We start from the raw sequence: 21,393 nt of genomic DNA, 5'->3' as shown, positions 1-21,393 counted from the left end.
AAGTCTATAACATTTAGAAAATGGATCCTGAGCCCCAGAATTTGTATATGAATTTTCCTGAGGGAATTATTTCAAATACGGGACATGGTTTAGACTATGGTTTTTCTCATCACTTCCCAGTCGTTCAAAAATTCATTTTTAGGGATTACATTTTCTGAAATGTCCTGGGTCTACTTAATGTCAATTTTTTTTATTCCTCTGCTTTAGCTCCACAGTTATATTTAGCAGCAAACTATCTCTAATACTTATTCTGTATTGTTTTTCTCCTTTTTAAAGTAATCTATCAATTTCTCTATGAATAGAGGAATACGTGAAGATAGGTTATTGACACAGACCTCAAAAGCAGAAGTAACCTGTTTTGTTCTCTTATAATAATTTGACAATACTACCCCTCTCACAATATTATGTGTTCTTACAACATTCTCCTACTGCATTGTTATTCATACATCTTAAAGCCCTAGCTCGAAGAAATTTTTTCTAATTCTTTTAAAGTTTGTTTGTTTATTTATTTATTTATTTTAAGACAGTGACTGAGAGCGCACAAGCAAGGGAGGAGCAGAGAGAGAGGGTGAGACAGAATCCCAAGCAGGCTCTGTACTGTCAGTGCTGAGCGCCATGAGGTGTTCCATCTCAGGAAGTGGAGATCACGACCTGAGCTGAAATCAAGAGTCAGATGCTCAACCCACTGAGCCACCCAGGGGCCCCTCGAAGTAACTTTTATTAAGAAGCAATTTGGGTGTGGTTCACATTATCTGTTTTAATTGAGTGTATACTGGGTGATGTCTTCCTCAAGGACGCATGTCTAGTACCTATGGGAGACAGCTAGTGAAAATCTTGGTAAGAATACATTTGAAAAAGATTCTGGGATGGTTTATAGGAAATAATTTTTGTTGTGCCTCTATTTGCTAGTAATAGCTTTCTGATAGTCACATTGCCTTACAAATTCCAGCAAAACCTCATTTATTCTTATTAATTAGACTAATTCATAAACTATAAAACAAGAAAAACTCTGATTTTAAAAGATATATATTTACATATATTTTTATGTCTTGAAATCAGGGACTATATCACCAATGAAATAAATTTAGATCTCATTTGCTATTTTCCACAGTCATGGGCACCACAGCGAAAGATTTCCCTACCTGGTCCTCCACTAAAATCCACTCCCTTTGCACCTCTACATCCCTCTTCCAGGGCTTTTCACCATATTTTCATCTGTGCTTTTGTCTCTCTCTAGGTCTTCGTGCCTAAAGGACATTTACTTGACAATGAGAGGAGACTCTCTTAACTGTCTTCCACTTGAATGGCACTCCTGACTCGGCCAGGTTCACCAACACTTTCCCGTGACAAAGCAAAGAATCTAACTGATGGCCTCGGCGCCCTGAACGGTCTCAGCTGGTAGCCATTTATCCCACTAAGCAACCCATCAATGCAGTCCTGGCTTGCATCAAGTTTTTCTTGAATTATTTAAAATCTCCACCCCCGGGCACCATGAGTATCTTTTTTATGTTTTAGCTCAGTGACAAAAAATAGGTTATATCCTCTCTGACAAGAGAGAACCTGTCCTAAGTCTGCATGCAACATGGATGGGGTGAAACTTGGAAATTAACCTGACGCATTCTCATCTTCCGTTTGTTCTTCCCAAGTGAAGGTGTATTTCTGAAAAGCACTAAGCGATCCACATTGTGATGACTCCTCTTTCCTCTACTCATTACATTGAGCCTGTGTTGAGTTCCCGCCATGAGGCTGGATGAGTTCCCACCCGAGGTTGGGAGTGTGACCAAGACACACTCTGTCAAGCCTGGAGTCAGTAATCTTTCCAGCAGCAGATCTGACTGAATCACAGTCGCTTAAAAGTGGTTTAAAAGTACGCCCGCGCACTTCGACCCTCATTAGCTATGTTATAAACTTGCCAAGAGTCAAACTGAGTTTGTCCCTAACCCCATTTATATTAGCTGTACTTATCATAATCACATAATTTAATTTAATATTGCAAACACTGACATAATATATATTAATATGTTCATATATATATCTGCATGTATGCATGCATATGTGTGTTTATACACCTGTGCTCATTAAGTCCCTGTCCTCGAGTGAGGCCCTGGGGACACGCAGTAAAAAATGAACTTGATCCCATCCAGGTGTCACTGCTGATGGTGAAGCGCAGAGACAAATTCTGGAACGGTGAGCTGGCTGCAACAATGGAGGGCAATGAGGCCATGGAGCCACATTTTGCAGCAGACCTTCTTCAGGTCTGAGGAACTGGGGGTATTTAAGTTCAGGTGTGAAGAGAGTGTGCTTAGTAAGGGAAAGAGGGGAAAGGGTTGAGGAGGAGATGTGCCCCAGAGGGAACAGCATGTGGAAGGCCAGAGAGGGGCATACACAGCATGATAAGGAATTCGAGAACACAAGGTGGCCGGAGCATGGAGATTACAGGTTAGACTGGAGAGCAGCAATGACCAGGCCCCACAGAGCCCTGGGGCTTTCATGGATCTCGGTCTTCCTCCTAAGGCCAATGTGGAGTCCTAGGCATGTCTGTGACTTGGGCAGATTTGCTGTTGGGAGGATTTCTGACTCCAGTCTTGACAGAGTGTGTCTCAATTCCCACTTCCAACCTCAGGAAGGAACTTATCCCACCTTACCGTAGGAACTCAACACAGGTTCGAAGTCATGAGTAGAAGAAAAAGGAGTCATCACAACGTGGATCAATCATTGCTTTTCAGAAATATACCTTCGCTTGGGAAGGGCACATGTCAGGTTTCATGGCAAGTGAGAATGTGTCAGGGTAATTTCCAAGTTTCATTCCCCCCATTTTGCCTCTGTCTCTCCTGTAACTGTGCTGGTGTGCAGAGAGTAGGCTGGCTTCTCTGTGCTCAGAGATGATATAACCAGTTTTTGCCACTTAGCTAATACTGGACTAGACTATTTCCTAATTTTGGACATATTTATATTTGTGTAGGTCTGCTCTCCCATTCGACAGTGAGCAAGAAACAAATTTTTATTCATTTTTTTATTCCCAGGGCCTGGCATAATGGATTGGAATGGATTTGGTACTTACTGTATGTTTATTAAAGAAATATATAAATTAATGAGGCAAATGATAAGCAAAAACTCTCTTTTATGACTCATATGAGTCAAACCTTGAGACATGTGTTGGAGATTACAGAATCTCTAATACTTCTCTAACTCTCCAAGTACACACACACACACACACACACACACACAGGCATACATGCATATATACACACACACATGCACACGCACACACACCATAGTCACTGTTAAATTGATTGGAACTATACCCCGTTAAAAAGACGAAGAATGTAAAAGGAATGCGAAACAATAGATATAAAAATATTACATTGAATCTGTATAGTTTGAAGTGTTTACATTGTACAATTCTGTACACATTGTATCTGTATCTGTATACACTGAATTGTATAGTTCCTGGACTTTCATTCTTCATTAATTAATTTTTTCATTCATTCATTCAGGAAATATTTATGTAATGGCTATGCTGTGTCAGTTAGTGGGCTGAAGAGGGCCATACTGAAGAGACTGAGGGATTAGTTGGTAATTGTGTTCAAATATTTGAAAAATTAAAAAACAGGAGTTGTTCTACCACGGAAGGTAGTTAGTATCGATTGGTAGGAGTTTTAGTCAACAAGGTTTCTGTGGATTATAACGAAAATAAGTTACATTTAGGCTAATACCGGTAGGATGTGTGGAAATTATTCAGATGAACATTAGGAACTTTGTTCTGAAAGCCCTCCCTAACCTCCCAGATTGCTGATGTATTTTTGGAATATCCCACCTTTGCCCAGTCACACAGATCACACCTTGCTGTCATTATCTGCAACACTGTCTGCACCTCGGGCCTTTACAATTACGCTGTAAGCTCAGAGAAGGCAGGGGCTCTCTCTGTCCTATTCACCTTTAAAAATCTACCCCCAAGCACAGTGTCTAGCATGTAATATCTATTCCATTTGCACAAATACATGGATGGATAATATGGAGAAGGGATTCCTTCACTGAAAAGCAAGATCAAGTACCTTCCACGATGTCCTCAAATTTTGATAGAGCCCTGCGATGGATTTTGATAGGAACTTTATTTTTTTTTTCATGCATTCAGCATACTTTACTTATAACCATCATTTTGAAGTTTCAATATCCACCTCAATACCTTAAGACCATTCTTTTTAAAATGGGAAAATACCGATTGCCATCTAAGTGAAGGATTCTACTTTCAGAAATTGTTAGCATTCTATCTCTTCACTTAGTATTTCTTCAGGCATTATCTGTATTGACCTCAATACTAGGCACTGCTTTTCCTTGCTCCTGAGCATAACAAACTCACATTTAGGTGACAGAGTCAGAGATGATTATCAAGTAGTCATCACTGAATACTAGAGATCACAGAATTGATGTTCTAGGGAAGAATAATAAGAAATCCCAAATTCACGTTGTTTTGAAATATGCGTGGGAAAGTGTATGCCTCGTATGTAGTGAGCATTAGTCACAGCTTAGGTCCTAATGAGGGTGATTAGGGGCATAAATTACACATCTTAGGAATCATTGGGTGTATAAAATAAGCTATTCAGAACTAAATGCCATTCTAATGCAATATTCTCCTGAAAGCATTTAATAGAATTCTAATATCTTAAAAATATAACAAAGCATAATAAAGTACTCTCATGACATTACTAATTAAGCACAGAGTAATGCAAATGATCCCAAAATTTGTGATTATCCTTCATGCAAAATCATGGCTACATTTGCGTGGAGGTTTGAAATCCATTCACACTCTTAACTCACGATCCAAATATAGAAATATATTACAAATTGTCTCAATACTAAATTGTCTCCCTTCGACTTACGAATCTAACCTGCACACAACTGCTTTCTGGAGAGCTACTTTTAAAGATTTCTACCACTGTTATACATTGAGCTATACACCCTAAAACTTGAATTTTAAAATTCTGTCTAACCTTCCCAGGTTATTTCTGTAGTGTGAGATTAGTTATTGAAAATATATCTGTCACTCCTCTCCTCGTAATAAATGTAGTAAGAACCAAAGTGTTGTGAAATTTCTGTCTCTCTAAGCTCAATACTCCATGCGATCTGATTCAAAGGTGCCTAAGGAACAAAAAAACACCAGAGTTTTCCTCATTAGTTACCCACAAAGCAAAACAACTTCATTACATAAAAAAACATGCGTATCAGACACTGACACCCAACTATTTCTTACCTCTTGCTATCAGGTTTGCATGTAAATGAAGTGAGAAAATAGCCAGAAGGCTTGGTCACCTTCTGACTGTTCACTCAGTCACTACACAGACACATTCAACCATCGTATCCTGATTTCAACGCACACTTCACATGTGAGTGGCTGTCTCGTCATGCACACCACATCTCCTGAGATAAGGCTTTCCCTTGACTAACTGGTGACCCGACCATGGAACAAAATATCTCCCTCCAGTTTCATGACCACTTGAGAAAGGGAGAAATGGGTGTTGGGTTGGGTGAGTTTGCTCCTAATGTATCCCTTACACCTAAGTCAATCACTTTGGAAACAAATGAAGAGTTACTTATGCTCATGACTGATTTTATTTGCATTATGAATACCAACGTATCTAATGATCCTGATGTTTACCAACGTTCCCTTTTAGTATAAGAAAGGCATATAGGATCGTACTCCTAAAAGTTTATGAGGAATCTTAAGACTTGGCAAGATTTCCATAGACCCACACTTGGGGAAAACAGTGGAATTGTTAAACTACAATAATATAACTTAAAATCATTCCTCATAACTGCATCTGGACAAAGCAGTGTTTCTTTCAATGGCCTGAGGCCTGAGCCTGACTCCTAAAGCCAGTAGTTCAAAGCTTCACCACGAGGGGCGCTGGACTTCAGCCTCACCTTATGGATCAGAGTCCGAGTTGGAGAAAAGAAGGAAAAAGCAGACCCCAAATGAAAGCTTTTCATCATTGCCACAGAAACAAATGTTAGGGGAAAATGGAAAATTTGATAAGTATACCTTAATTATCAGTGAAAATGAAGAGTAAACAACACAATGCCATATACCTATAAGCACCAATTCCCTCCAATTTTGGATGAATTTAGACTAAAAGCTGTCAAGAAAGACAGTATATCCAGATTCTTATGTAGAACTTGCCATAAAGTCAATAAGATTTTCAAGTATGAATTTTACACAAAATCATATCCCTGTCCTTATTTTCATAACAAAATAACACCTCACTGACTTTGTACCGACTGTGAATGATCTAGAGAAATTTGTTTAATCACACTATATATATTTATTGAAGCCCAATTGTGCGATTCTGTAATGATGAATTAAACACATGTCACCCCTGTCCCCATGAAGCCTGTTGTAAGGTAGTAAAGGAGATATTTAACACACACACACACATACACACACACACACACACACACACACACACACACACATACACGAACACAAATTGTGCTAAGAGCTATAAAGAACAAGAACTGAGAATAAAGGTGAGAGAGCAATACAATTTAAATTGGCAAGTCAAGAATGCGACATTGAAGCCAAAACTTCAGGGTAAAGAAGTTGGTTGGGAGGGTTTGCCAGGAAGAGAGAATGGGAGATTCTCCAAACCAATTAACATCCCCATACAATTTGAGGACAATATTTACAATTAAATTTTAACGGCAATCTAAAATGTACTTTTTATGTTTCAAACCCATTCTCATCAATACATCCCGTGCAATTTTAGAACAAACACTAGTTATTATAAATATAAAAGCTTTCCCTGATATTATAAAACTAAAAGAATTCCATTCGCCACGTAGACAAATTTCCAGTAATAAATACGAATATCTTAACAAATCAGCTGCACTTAAGAAGGATTTTGTCTCCCCCTCTCTCTTTCAAAATAAATAAATAAACTTTAAAAAATATTTTCAAAAAAAGGGGGCACATGGATGGCTCAGTCTGTTAAGCGTCCGACTTCAGCTCAGATCATGATCTCACAGTTTGTGAGTTTCAGCCCCACATTGGGCTCTGTGCTGGAGCCCAATTTGGATCCTCTGTCCCTCTCTCTCTCTGCCCCTCTTTCACTCCTTCTCCTTCTCTCTCTCTCTCTCACTCGCCTGCAAAATAAATAAATAAATAAACTTTAAAAATATTAAAAAAGAAAAGAATTTTGTAAGATGATGGCTTCAACAGTTTACTCTACCAACATTTGAGATACCCGGAAATAACACAAATCTCTTTATCTCGGCACGTGACGTGACACTTTAATTTTTTTTTTTTTTTTTTTAGTGATTTTCTCTTACTTACTTAAACATCATTTTACATGTCTTCTAAATTTAAAAAGGAAACTTTGACAACCATGGAAGCAAAGCTGTTGTACAAGTTAACACGAAGGGTTCTGGGTTTCCATCACCTTTCCCGGGCTCCATCCCACAGAGCTCCATATACTGGTGACTTGGGAGAACTCTGCCCCTTGCTCTCTCGTTCTCATCCCTTCATCAGGCAGGTCTTCCCACTACACGCTGTGAGCACCGCCTCCCCTCTGCCTTCTCCTCACTCAGTGCTCCTGGTGCCATCTGCTCACTCCTTCCTGCACCTGTCCCCAGGTCCTCTGCTTGTTGCATTCCCAAGTCACTTCCCTTCTAGGCATTTCTTTGCCTTTGGGTGCTCCTGTATCCACAATCTGTCATTAGGTTAGGAGCAAGACAATATGTGATCTTCAAATAGTGAAAATAAGAAACCACACTTTCTGCCTGCGACTCTAGTTAATATGCCTGAAAATACAAACGGATCATGTCGAGTTCATTCTAGAAGTCCTATGTATTCATCTGCCCAGTTTCCCTTTTCCTCATGAGTTTAAGCACTATGAGAGCAGCACGAATGTCATGGAGGAAATGAAGATGTAACTTGCAAATTACAATCTGCTTAGGTATCTGATTGTGTAGTTGCTAAAAGATTTGAAATTTTTTTTTAACCTGCCTAAAAACCCAGGTAGGACCAAATGGTAGGATTTCTGGTGACTGAATTTGAAATATCAAACTAGGAGCACATAGGCGGCTCAGTCTGTTGAATGTCTGACTCTTGATTTTGGCTCAGGTCATGATCCCAGAGTCATGGGATCAAGCCCCTTATTGGGCTCAGTGCTGGGCATGGAGCCTGCTTAAGATTCTCTCTCCCTCTCTCTCTGCCTATCTCACCTGTTCGTGCTCTCTCTCTCTCTCTAAAATAAAATGTAAAAAAAGTTTTTAATGAATTTTAAAAAATAAATAAAAATTAAGATTAAAAACGGTTTTTCTCAGACCTTTCCTTCTCTATAGACCATCTAATTTATTTAAGTTTTTTAAGTGTATTTATTTATTTTGAGAGAGAGAGTGCAAGAGAGGCAGAGAGACAGAGAGAGAGAGAGAATCCCAAGCAGGCTCTGCCCTGACAGCTCCGACTCAGGGCTTGAACCCACAAACCATGAGATCATGACCTGAGCTGAAATCAAGAGTCAAATGCTTAACCTATTGAGCCACTCAGGTGCCCTTAACTTATTTAATTTATTCAAATATTTAATTTTATTAAAAATGTTTTTTAAAAAATCTGTTTGAATTCTAGCTAGAATTGCACAGAAATTTTTTTAAGAAATTTTTATTTATTTTTAATTTTTTTAAATGTTTATTTATTTTTGAGAGAAAGGGACAGAGCATGAGCAGCAGAGGGGCAGAGAGAGAGAGGGAGACACAGAATCCAAGGCAGGCTCCAGGCTCTGATCTGTCAGCACAGAGCCTTATGTGGGGCTTGAACTCTGTGAGATCATGACCTGAGCCAAAGTTGGACGTTTAACCAACTGAGCCACCCCAGTGCCCCAAATTTAACTTATGTTTTAAAAGAAACTCTGCCCACAACATGCGGCTCCAACTCATGACCCTGAGATCCAGAGTCGCATTTTCCACCAGCTGAGCCAGTCAGGCACCCCCTGAATGGAGTTTTTAAAATTAATGTTGAGAGAATTAACATTTTTATGATATTGAGTATTGAGACACCGGAGCGAGAGCACAATAGGTCTTCTCACTGGGGCAAACGTCATTTCATGTTTTTCTGCCTGATTTCATAGTTTTCCTCACTTATACCTCTCCATTTTCAAATGTAACCCAACTTCGCAACTTGAGGAATGGGTATTTTCGAAGTTGAAAACACCATAAACGTGTAAAAATTGCTTTTGATGCTACTGTTGACCTGGCAAATATTATCGTTTTCCATTGAAAAAAAATTTTAATTCGATAGTCAAATATGCCTAACTCTCCTTTTATAGCTTCCGGATCTCTGGTGTCATCTAAGAACAACTCTGTTATCTCTACGTGGCATGTATAGTCTCCTGGGTTTTCCTTTAAGACTTTAAAAATCATTTTATTGTTTACATTCCCATCTCTAATCCATCTGGAATTCATTTTGTACGTAGTTGAAGATTCAGGACCAATTTTATTGCTACTCGGATGGATGGACAGTTATGTCAGCACCATTTATGAACTAATACAACTTCTTCCCACTGGCTTGGACCAACACTTTCGTCGTATATTAAATTCTTATACATATTGGAACCTATTTCAGGATTCTCTATGCTTAGCTTACTGATCATTTTATCTCTTGCTGTACTAATCCCATATTGACTTAATTTCAGTGGTTTTATATTATGTTATGGTAACTCGTAACTTAAGTTCTTCACTGGTCTTGACTTTCATACTTTTAAAGGCTATTCTCAGGCATTTCCTTTCCATTCAAACTCGAGGATCATTTATCCATACTTTTAAAAAAATTCTATTGCCGTGCAATTGAAATTGCCTGACATTTATATATTAATTTGGGGGAGAATTGCAGTTTTTATCTACCGAGACTTTCAGCCGAAAACATGACCTGTCTTTATACTTTTGCAGGTCTTCGTTGATGCTTCCCAATAAGATTTCAAAGTTTCCTTCATTTGGATCACCTCTCTCTTATCTTGTGATTAAACGAAAGCATTTGAAATGGATATTTTATTACTAAGTTAAAAAGTGTGTGTATGTGTGTATAGATAGATAGCAATCTAATTATTGGTGTAATCTAATCTAACTGATATCAGGATTGCTGAATTCTTGAAATCCTAGGAAATGTGACAACATGGCCAACCTCATTAAAAAGGGTTAGAATTTGAAGCAGGAGAAAAGAAACCTTTGTCTTACACTTAAAATTGGACGTATTTTTATCCCTTCGTGAAGTTTATAATTATTGCAATCCTATCTGAAAGGGTTTCAGAAACCTTATCTTTGCGTACTCTTGCAATTAAAGATATCACCTAAGATGAAATATTTTTCTGTGCCATTGGAAACAAAATCTCTGAATAAAATCATTGTGGAATCATCACTAGAGTCTTACTTGACTAGAAAGTTTAGAAGCTTCCACAGCATGTTCGAAATCTGGCCTTCCAATTACAGCAGGCTCCTTATTCATTACTCCTTGTCCTTTCTTGTATTCAGCCTAAAATGCATAAATATGAGAATGTTAAATATTTCTACTTTCCAATGAAGAATTACATTAACATTAGCTGAAATAAAATATTATAGATGGTCAGTCCACAATAAAACATGCCTTACAATCCACCAAATGCTAAAAAGCTGACTGCTAGGGAGGAAAATGGACTTAGTATGGTTATTTAAATAAACTCAAACCTTTTGTAGTATAATATGATAGAATAATTACATAGTTTATAATAGTTTATAATAATTACCTAATATATAATATAATTATCTAGTTTGAATCTTTGTACTCTGACATCATTATCATCGTTGAGTTTCTATATAAACACTGAAAAAAAATTAGAAGCAATTTCTGGATAATTGAGATCCCAAATTCTGCATGCAGATAGCTTGCATGGCTCGCTTGATCTTAGGAGCTAATCTAACCCTATTTGGTTAATGTGAAGTTAAATTTAGTAAATAGTTACTGACTTGGAAGGTGAGTATAGTCTACATTAGCCAGATATTTGGTTTGGGTTAGGTCATCATTTTTAACCAAGGTCCAAAGGTACGTTTAAGTTAAATGGTATTAACCAAGAAGGATATCTTGGAGAAGATAAGAAAATAGCCACGATGTGTAGAAAATGTACAAGGGCAAATGGTGGCCAAAAAGTATCTGTACAATTAACAGCAACATGATGGGAATAAGGCCAAGTGATATTCTTTGGGACAAGGTAAGGCGAGAGAGAATATTGGACCATGACTGACAAAGCTGACTTTCAGGCTGAGGCATCTGAATGTTACCTTAGGCTCACATGGCACTTACTTCTCTAAAAGTATGGCAGCAGTGGCCACAGTCAAGGCAACTTTGAGCACTTTCTGCATATACCGGAATAGCCTATGTAGTCAGGTGGATAATTCAGATTTCAAAAAAAATGAGGTGTCACTAATTCAGATTATTTTCACCAATTAAATTAACCATTCAACTACCAAAGCCACAGGCTGTCTCTTGCAAAAATAAGAAATCATTTCTGCCCAAGATAAGAAAGAGAAATTACATTGCTTATGATCTTGGAGATCTCTGTTGCCTTCTTGATGTCTGGTCTGTTGAGATCCGCACTATACATATGGGTGTCCTGCACATCTTTTCTGTAAAAAATCTGATCCGAGAGACAGTTTTGATTGAAAGAAAGAAAAAGAAATTAGAAGTTTATGTAACTACCAAACTTAATGTCTATAAAATCATTTAGCTGGGCTAAATAAATAAATCGTCTTAGAGAACCCACTGACCATAAACTTTTTTCAAGTGTTTTTAAACACAACATTTATTTGAGTAGATATTCTTTTTTCTACTATACCTAAGTCTCACTAGCATTATTGCGTATGAACTGGACTCTTATAACATAACAAATGTGAGCCCAAGATATTGGTACAAAACCAGTCTTACAGGATTTTACACAGACCACCCTGATAAGCATGTCATCGTGTGTAAGTGTGTCGGGGCTTTAACTTGCCCATCACACTGTCTTGACCCCCAGTGGACACAGGCTAAGCCCAACCCATCAAAGTAGAAAATCATTTCCTGGGGTGGGGAAGTGTGAAGCTGTTCCTCTCTGGCTTTCTCTTCCTTTTCCATCCAGACTCTTAAAAGGCCCACGTGTGGGAAGACTAGTCATGGGTACTGATGGTTTTATCATCTACCGACGACCATCACAAAGATTCCAAAAAATAAAAGCAGTTACATTAAGGAACATTCATTCTCTGAATGTAGATGAGATACAACCAAACTGAAGTGTGGAAAATAGACATTTAAATAGAAGAATATATGTAAATTTTACCAAACCCACTTTAGAGGATGGTGGTTATTCAGATTTTAATTCGACTGACAAACAGGAAGAGACACCAGATCAAAACTGGTAAAATGTTCTACTGGTCAACACCTCACCAATCTGTCCACTAGTGCTATTCAAGTTCTAATGCAAAGAGTGCAGCAATGGTCATTTCTAAGACCCGCCTTCATTTTTTCAAGGCCTAGAAAGATAGGACACAGAAACTTACAACTGAATATCTATACAAAATGCACAATTAATTACATTTGTACAAGGCAAATATTTCTAATGTTGCCTGCAAACTTTTTACAATAGCATCATCTAAGGTACTTATTCAAAAACTGTATTCCTGAGGTCCTCCCCAGCCCTACATAACACAATTTCGGTAAATGGGGCTCAAGACTCTGCATTCTAATGAATTCCCTGTTGATCGATATAAGCCAGTGTTCTCGATAATATCAATATATCTTGTTATTTTCTTTTCAGTCTTGTAGTGTTAAAAACCATTTGCACTGCTTCCTTCAAAAATAATTATCAGGTATAAGAAATGAAAATGCAATAATACATTGATAGGCTCCCTACACATTATATTATTTCATTTCAGTGAAATGTTTATATACATTTCTATTTATTCTTTTAAGGGCTTGCTTTTGCCTCACCACTAAGACTAGTTTTTGTAAACTGTGTTTATAATCATGAGTCTGTCTACCAAGTAAACACAACTTCAATAGAATTAGCATAATTTCAGCAAGAACATCTGTTTTCTCCAGTATTTCTGTTTTCATAGGCTTTATCTTCACATGTAATTCAGGTAGGTTGTGTGCCCATGGGTAGCAAAAGAAACATGAAAATGAGCTGAAACCTGAGTTACATTTTTGGGTGAATTTTAAATCTGTAGGGATTCAGAATGAAGCCAATTTCATTGGCTTCCAATAGCAACATGCTCCTGCACCAAGGATGGCCAATCGCCCTCGGCCTGCACTCGGTTAAACACAAGCTGTGTAAACAAAAACCGACTCTCAGGTGAAAACAAACCGAAATTACTACCCACCTACGAGACTAACTGTTCCTAAGTTACTGCATTCATACGAAAACCACAGGGGGGGATGTCTTTTTGTTTAGAAAAGAATGCGGATAAAAATGGAAACCCTTACTTTTTGAAAAGAGCTGCAACCTTCCAGAAATCTAAGCTTTGCATGGGTTATGTAATTATATGCTGCTCAGCCTAATGGCTGCGTGAAGAGAGGTGAGGGGCACAAAGGCAGCAGGAGCAGAGCTCTGAATAGGGCCCCATCATCCATGGAAATTGCAAATTAGAGGCCGGCATATGTGACTCAAAACAAATATTAAGATTGACAAGAGCTGCGAATTCAAACAAGCGGACGCCACGGAGCCACATAGGAGAGCAGCGTGGAAGCCTGGTCACTAGTCAGATCTTCCAGAACATCACGGCGTGGGGCTACCCTGTGGGAGCGGGGCTGTATGGGGGGGGGGGGGGCGCACAGGGCAGCCAGCTCCTGGCTTGCACTCTGAGCAACGATGGCTGAACTTGGTGGTGTGACAACATGGCTTCCTGAGGGGACCGCCCATCTTCCTCCTCCCAACCCTCTGCCCGGCCCCAGGGGGTCCCGCCTGACATTTCTCAAAGGTCTGCCATACGTCTTTGCTCCGTTCTGCAGTCTGTCAGCACCCAGGAAGAATAAAACCGAGACGTGGCAGAAGAGAGGTCTGGCAGGGGAAGGTCAAAGAATATATATGGTGTTTTCTCTATTTCCGGAATAAACTCAAACCCTAAGCGCTAACTGTATGGGAACAGTGGACTGCCCGGCCTCTTCTCATGGCAAGACGGGGTTCTATAGAATACTGTTGAAGAAGAAGAAAGTCGGGGGCTCCTGAAAATCATCAGCCCAAGATGTGTGCAAACTTGAAGGCCAGCTATGGATTTTACGTTGTTTTGTTTAATGGTTTGTTCCCTACTGCATCCCCAGAGCATAGGAGAGGAGCAAAAAGCAGGAGGGAGGAAAACAGAAGAGAGAAGAGAAGGAGAAGGAAGAGGAAGAAAAATAATAACACTAATAATAATCTCCATTTTAGACCATTCATCATGGACCAGGTAGCACAGGAAGGACTTACCAGTCACTGCCTCACTCACACATTTCTTGAACACACGACTATAAGGATTTCTATCCATTACACCCAGTTCCATCGACTACTCTTCTATCTCCAAAGTCTCCTTAATTTTAACTATTTATTCTCATTAATGAACATTAGAATGATTCTAGTAAACTCCATACAGGAAGCCAACGAAACGTTGGTGGACATTGCACTCAACCTACAAAATGATTTAGGGAGAAAAATATCTCAACAGTATTAGAGCCTATTCCCAGGAGAAGATGTTATTTTCCTGCTTCTTTCAATCTTCTATTAGAACTTTCAGTGAAGTTTGATCGTTTCCTTCCACAGATCCCACACAAGGTAATAAAGGAATTCTCATATGATGACCATTTTCTTATACATTGATCCTGTATCCAAGATAAACTTTACCTTTTTAATAATATCTGTAAAGAGTGGCCGTGATGTCTTCCTCAGGGACCCCTAGAATTATTACTATACCTGCTTGATCCCTTCCTCCTTTTTTTCCCACTAAATTTATTTCCTTGCCCTTTCCCATGTATCTGGGTCATTTTCCTTTGTAATGGACATTTATATTTTATTTTTTATCCACCTGGGATTTTTCATTTGGCAACTGCCTCTCCCTCACTCCGTGTGATGTGGTGGGGCTGTCCAATGCAGCCTACCCTCCTGATGACAGAAATAGCCACCTGACAGTTTGTCCAATCAGATACCCCAGCCCCTTGGAAACCACGATCAATAAGAGTGCAGACACGTAACCCAGGGAGGGCCAGGATCACTGGTGCATCTGAGGCTGAGGGAGAAAGAGCTGCCGTCTTTCTCTGTGGGATCAGTTGCTGTGAGAATGACTTGATTTTGGGAACACCAGCTGTCATCTTGAGACCACCCAGAGAGAGTCCATCCGAAAGCAAAGCCACGAGATGGGTTGAGAGGAAGAGTCCCAGGGACGCTGTGAGCCTCTGGATGCAGTTACACTTGAAGTAGTTTAAATTTCTAATTATGTAAACCAATAACCTCTCATATTTTCCTTAGCTAACTTGAGATGGAGTTCTGGTGCTAAATCTAGAAAATCCCGAATAACAATCTCCACTTCATGGTTTTCTGCAGTGTCAAATCTGTTCTTCGTTGCCTCCAATAAAGATATTAATTCCGTCAAAATTTGTTTTTGAATTTATCTCGCCACGTTCACTTCGCCCCTCCACTTGTACTTTCAGCATTTTACTGTCTTTTAAGCTCAGCTTGTTCCTTGTAATCTACCTCTTTAACATGTTTGGCTTTTTTTAAACACTTGTGCAGAGGGTCCAACATGCCAAGCCTTGTTCTTAACACTTTACGTGCACTGAGGCATTAAATCATCATCCATCCTTATTGTGCTGGGTTGGCTGTTCCCAACCAGGCATCGTCAATACTCCCTTCCAAGACTGGAACTAGCTCTCCAGAACCCCTTCTTGTATTGTTCTGGGTCAGGCTTGGCCAGTAAGAGACTCCGATTTCGGTAGCTGGAGATGCTAAGATTGAGAGGTGAGGGCCGGTGAGCAGACTTAAAGAAATCAAATCCAACTGGCCCAGAACCATTCACTCCCTTTGCTACTCTGGCGAAGGGTAACATGATTCTGAGAAGAGACCAGACAGGATGTACCTCTTTTTTTTTTTTTTATTTTTTTTTTTTTATTTATTTCTAGGAGAGAGAGAGAGACAGCGTGAGCAGGGGAGGGTCAGAGAGAGAGGAAGTCATAGACTGAAACAGGCTCCAGGCTCTGAGCTGGCAGTCAGCACAGAGCCCGACGCGGGGCTCGAACCCACGAACCGAGAGATCATGACCTAAGCGAAAGTCGGACGCTTAACCAACTAAGCCACCCAAGCGCCCCTGGATGTGCCTCTTTTAAGTTTGTGGAGCAGAAGTGAGTCGTGTGGCCTGTATTTAGTTATATCTTAAGGCACTGGCCAAGTCATTCTCAAGAAATACTTTTATTTAACTCATCAAAAACTCTCACATGAGAACAGCTCCCAGGGGTCATCCAATAGGCACATGGACTGGAAATTCCATCTAGCCTTATTTCTGTCTGGGCACGCTGTATGTAAAACACTAGTAAAATCTTACATTGCAAATATGATTTTTTGAGAGAATGTAAACCATTTATATACAAGTTTATGCAGGATCTGATATTCATAAGAAGGCAGGAAAGTTTTCAGTCTCCTAAAAGATGGAGGAAAATACGGAGCTCTATCTTCGTCATCTTTATTATTGTCTTGTCTACAAAAATCTTTTTCGAGTTGATGGACATTTTTTACTCATGAGTTAATTTTACCACCACCGTAATCTTGCATACAAGGCAGAATGGCTATTACTAACTACTCTTAGGGATGAACAAAATACTAATGTGCCTATTTTAATACTAAGTCCTAAAGTGCTGTTATTGTAAGTCACGTCAGCCAATCACATGGAACCATGAACGTTTTTCCAGTATCATTTTACTGATTTATCGCTGAGCTTTTCCACTTTCTGATGGAAAAGAAATTGTATCTCCTGATAAGTTTTCATTGCCATCAAGGAAGTATATATATCATGCTTGAAAAAAACATTAAGTCTCTTGTTTCCCCTGCTGAATACTTCCTTCTAATATGCATTGAACTGATTACCAATATGGTGTTTTAGAAAAGTTTATCCCTCCAATTTCATCCCAAGTCTATACAGACCACATTACTTGCGAAACCAAAGATGGCAGTTCCAAATTTGTTTGACTTCCCTCAGAACTATTGGGTTTCATGTCTCTGATAAGATTGATGGGAACTAATAATGTTTTCATTTCGACCCCATCTTTAGGGGAAAGTAACAGGATAGATTATCTCCAGTTCCTCTAATTACATTAGAAGAATTTGGCAGAGGTACATCCCTTAAGATATGAAAGGCTTTAGATTGGCTGGTTTTAATAATTTCTTGACTTTAGTATCAACAAAATAGGTAGTTATATGGGTTCAGAAACATTTTGAACATGCCCTTCTGACCTTAATGCTTCTTAATATAAATTTCATATTGAGTTGGCTCTTTTCAAAATTTAAGCTCTTCTAATTATTTCCAATTGACGATGAAATCATCCTAACCTCTCAAATCACCCTTGAAAATTGGAGGAGGACCAAGGATGACTCCTATTTTATGGAGAAGCTCTTCTGCACAGTCCTTCACATATACCATCTCATTTAACACTCGTGAGAGCCCAGTGAGGTAGATGATCACTGCTTCATTTTACAGATGGGAATGCTGAGATTTGGAGATATTAAGTAACCTGCCCAAGGTCATCCAGGCAACATGTGGTCTGACTCCAAATTCCTTTTCTACTATGTGCTACAGTGGGGGCTATTCAGATAGATTGCTCCCCCTCCCCAGTTCCATGATCAATCAATTTGGGGGTGACAAAAGAGACTAGCACACCTCGAATAGTCTGTCTCTCGAAACCCTCAGTTATGCAGAGGTGAGAATTCAGATGACCCTCACTGGAGTCCTCACCTTTCAAGGCCTGAGGGAGACAGTGATTCTAAAAGAAAAATCACACCCTTAAGCCCATTGATGGATGTTCTAATAAAAGTCTGAGCTGAAAGAAGGCAGAAATTACAAGGTTTAAAGTCCCACTATTCTCGTTTCCTGGTTCTGTAACAGATAGTGGAAAGCTCACTTGTTTTTGGGAGAAACATAATAAAGCAAGCAAAGATGCCTCCTCGCATTATTTCTAGGTAAATCAGATGTACATGTGACAGACACTTTATTTTAAATTAAATCGCATCATTTATGGGCACAATGTAAAGCAACACTCCACATTATGAAAGGGTAATTCTATTAGTTAGTTCTCTGCAGATGAGATTCACTGGGCCGAAGTTTTATGGGAGACGAGGTTTCGTCTTCCGTGAAGATGCGGCCGCCTCACCTACAAGCCAAGAGAGGTATCTGCTTTCCTGGGGCTTTCAAGACCTATGTTTAAATTTCATATTGTAGGGACAACAAATGTATTATTCTGCGTGCCTTGACTCTAGGGGAATATCAACTACTTCACAGGTAGAATACAAATATCATTCTCACTTTAAATCTGAGTAAATAGTCTTAAACACTTTCTAAATCCTATTATATGTACAAACTTTGCATGTAAAGGTTGAGCCGAGAAGGCAGAGGAGTGTAAGTCAATACACCCTTCTCCCATAAGTACACAGTATTGAATGGAAGAGAAAAGGCCTTTATACTCTATTCCCTCAATCCCTCAATCAAAGACCTTTTAAAAGAAAAGGCACAGTTAAAATAATAACCCCAGTCCTATGATAAGGAACTTCCGTATTTGAATTTCATTGAATTATAGAGTTGGAAAAGGCTTCCCGAGGGTCTGTGTAATGCGGTCCGGCCCCTCCCGGACCACCACCGCCGCCTTCTTTCCCGCAGCGCCTTGAATCTGTTGATCTAAATTCTGATGATAACCTATTTTGCCCCACATTTAAAAATACTTCATGTAGGGGCGCCTGGGTGGCTTAGTCGGTTAAGCGTCCGACCTTCGCTTAGGTCATGATCTCGTGGTTCGTGGGTCCGAGCCCCGTGTCGGGCTCTGTGCTGACTGCCAGCTCAGACCCTGGAGCCTGTTTCAGAGTCTGTATCTCCCTCTCTCTCTGACCCTCCCCTGCTCACGCTGTCTCTCTCTCTCTCTCCTAGAAATAAATAAAAATATTAAAAAAAATACTTCATATAAAATCTTGACCAGTAACCAGTGACTTTCAAGAGGGAGGGAGGGAGGTAGCAGAGCGTCACAGAAAGTGTGGACTTGGGAGTTGGACCCTTTGGTCTCGTTTTCTTCATCTACAAAATCAGATTCGGGGCAGGGACTTTGCGAGCCCTGGAAGTGATCAGGGTCTTGGCACAGGTCCTGCTGTGCAGCACTGCTCGCTAAGTGGTAGTTATTATGATTATGATCCTCATTCTGTAAGCAAACCGTTCTCACGAAGCACCCCCTTAAAATGGCCTTGCTGGTAATTATAGACACATAGCTTCCTCATCTCTTATCAAGGTTAAGCCATCTTAGAAAACTATCTGGTTATTGACATCTGTTTACACATCTGAATTAAAATGTAAAACCTCACTCAGTTTTTACTTAAGCATTGACCTATTACAATTTAATATCAGATAAGTGTTGCCAACCTGCAAAGAGACATTAAACAGCTGGGGCTCTGGGGACACAGAGTCAGCAAAGCACCATTTACTAAGGGAACAAAGTAGTGGGACAGAGCCCACGTGAAATGACAAAGATGTATCGGATACTTTCCAAAGAAAGGGAGTTTCTTGGCCTAACTAAGGCAGACACCTTTCTCTTAACCCATTCTAACCCGTAAAGAACCAAACACAGCTCCTACATTCTTTCTAGAGAGCAAAGAACTAATAACAGGGAGGCAAAGAGGCTTCCACTGAAATTTCAGGATGAAATTATTCTTCTAGGCCACCAGGATAGTGGTGGTCACTGAATAAACATACGGAAGTTTTGATGTACCTGCTAACTTACAACTTTATAATCTGCTAACTTATGAAAGAATTCATTTTCAGGGCACCTGGGTGGCTGGGTCAGTTGAGCGTCCAAGTTCATCTCACAAGTTAGAGCCTCATATGGGGGTCACTGCTATGAGCGCAAAGTCCACTTTGGATATTCTGTCCCCTTCTCTCTCTGCCCCTCCCCGACTCATGCACTCTCTCTCTCTCTCTCACAAATAACAATTCATTTTCATTTTCTGTGGGCTTGTTCAGCTGCTTTCATGTTCTCCATGGGTCTTGAGTTTAACAATTTGCTCCTCATATACATTCCAAAAGAAACAGTAGTGGGGGTGGGGAGGTATGAATCTCACTAGCACTTGTGACTCTTTCTTGGACCAGTGATTTCTGGGGCCCTTTCTCCAAGTTCTTCTGTAATTCTAGAATGGACACTATGGGAGCTTCACCATCAAGTCAAGGACACTCTAGGAAATGCTAGTAACCTGACAGGTCCAAAGCACAATCTCTAATATCTGGAAGTACCTGACATTTTAAAGGCATTCCACAAGGTTTTAACGCTTTTGATAGAATAATTCAGAAGGACTTCTGACTGAACACTGAGAGATTAAAAAAAAAGAAAGAAATTTTAAAGTCCCTTTCAAAGAAGAGAGCTGTAATAATTAAATTTCAACAACATCTCCATTAGCCCTCACGTGGTGAACTACGATTCCCCAGAAAATCGCGAGGATGGCTTCCTTACATTACTCTGGTGTTTATTGACCTCCATGGCATGTTTGATCTCAGGCGGCTCCTTCATGTGGGCATAATCTGAGAATCCTTTGGCAGCATCGTGCTTCTGCTTATAAGCAACCTTAAAAAACACAAATCACTGTTAGTTTCATTCATGGGTATATTCAGTTCTTACCTGTTAAATTTCAGTGTTTCTCTAGGGGTTTGTGTTTTTGAAGGCCACCATGATGGACATATTTGCCTAAGCCTCCATAATGAGAGAATATACACAGTGCATTAACATTAGTGCTTCAGGTTAGACTTGTAATTTTAACTCTTCACCGTTTATTTCAAAAATCCATATGCTGACATTCCCACCCATACTCAGCTAGCTTAAATCTCAGCGGCGGTTTGGGGAAACATTCCAAAACTATGAGCCTTTTGGGGTCATAAATGCTCAAGGTTTAAATCTTGCGAAAGCAACTGACCAAGTGAGGGGAAATGATCAGACATTTAAAGGTGAATTAGTTGTTATAATTTTCTGTAGGCACAGCTATATTATAACACAAACCTCAAATGCCCTAACCTTTGGGAGACAATATAACATGCAGGCAGATTTCTGAGATAATGTCAAGGCCTGTGAGAGAAATGAGCATCATGCCAACAACATCCACTGCCACTACTTCAATATGTTCCCTCCTGGGGTGGAGAGAA

The 21,393-nt window shown here is 39.6% G+C and overlaps 1 protein-coding gene across 2 annotated transcripts in view; it reads right to left on the bottom strand.

Moving 5' to 3' along the window:
• The window catches only part of NEBL (nebulette), a 370,210-nt gene that overhangs the window by 75,259 nt on the left and 273,558 nt on the right, over nt 1–21,393 (bottom strand). Inside the window, exons 5-7 of one of the 2 annotated variants that reach the window (XM_039233070.1) lie at nt 20,711–20,821; nt 11,556–11,657; nt 10,418–10,519 (exon numbers count right to left, since the gene is read on the bottom strand). The exons of the other annotated variant lie outside the window; for it this stretch is intronic. Coding sequence (XP_039089001.1) covers nt 10,418–10,519; nt 11,556–11,657; nt 20,711–20,821 — 315 coding nt within the window. The remainder of the gene's footprint in view (nt 1–10,417; nt 10,520–11,555; nt 11,658–20,710; nt 20,822–21,393) is intronic. 2 annotated transcript variants of the gene reach the window in all.

Source organism: Hyaena hyaena, unplaced genomic scaffold (assembly GCF_003009895.1).
Source record: "Hyaena hyaena isolate Hyena2069 unplaced genomic scaffold, ASM300989v1 scaffold_72, whole genome shotgun sequence".
In the NCBI taxonomy this organism is placed as follows: domain Eukaryota; kingdom Metazoa; phylum Chordata; class Mammalia; order Carnivora; family Hyaenidae; genus Hyaena; species Hyaena hyaena.
Note: the sequence above shows the minus strand (reverse complement) of the source record. Positions and strands in the feature narration are given on the sequence as shown.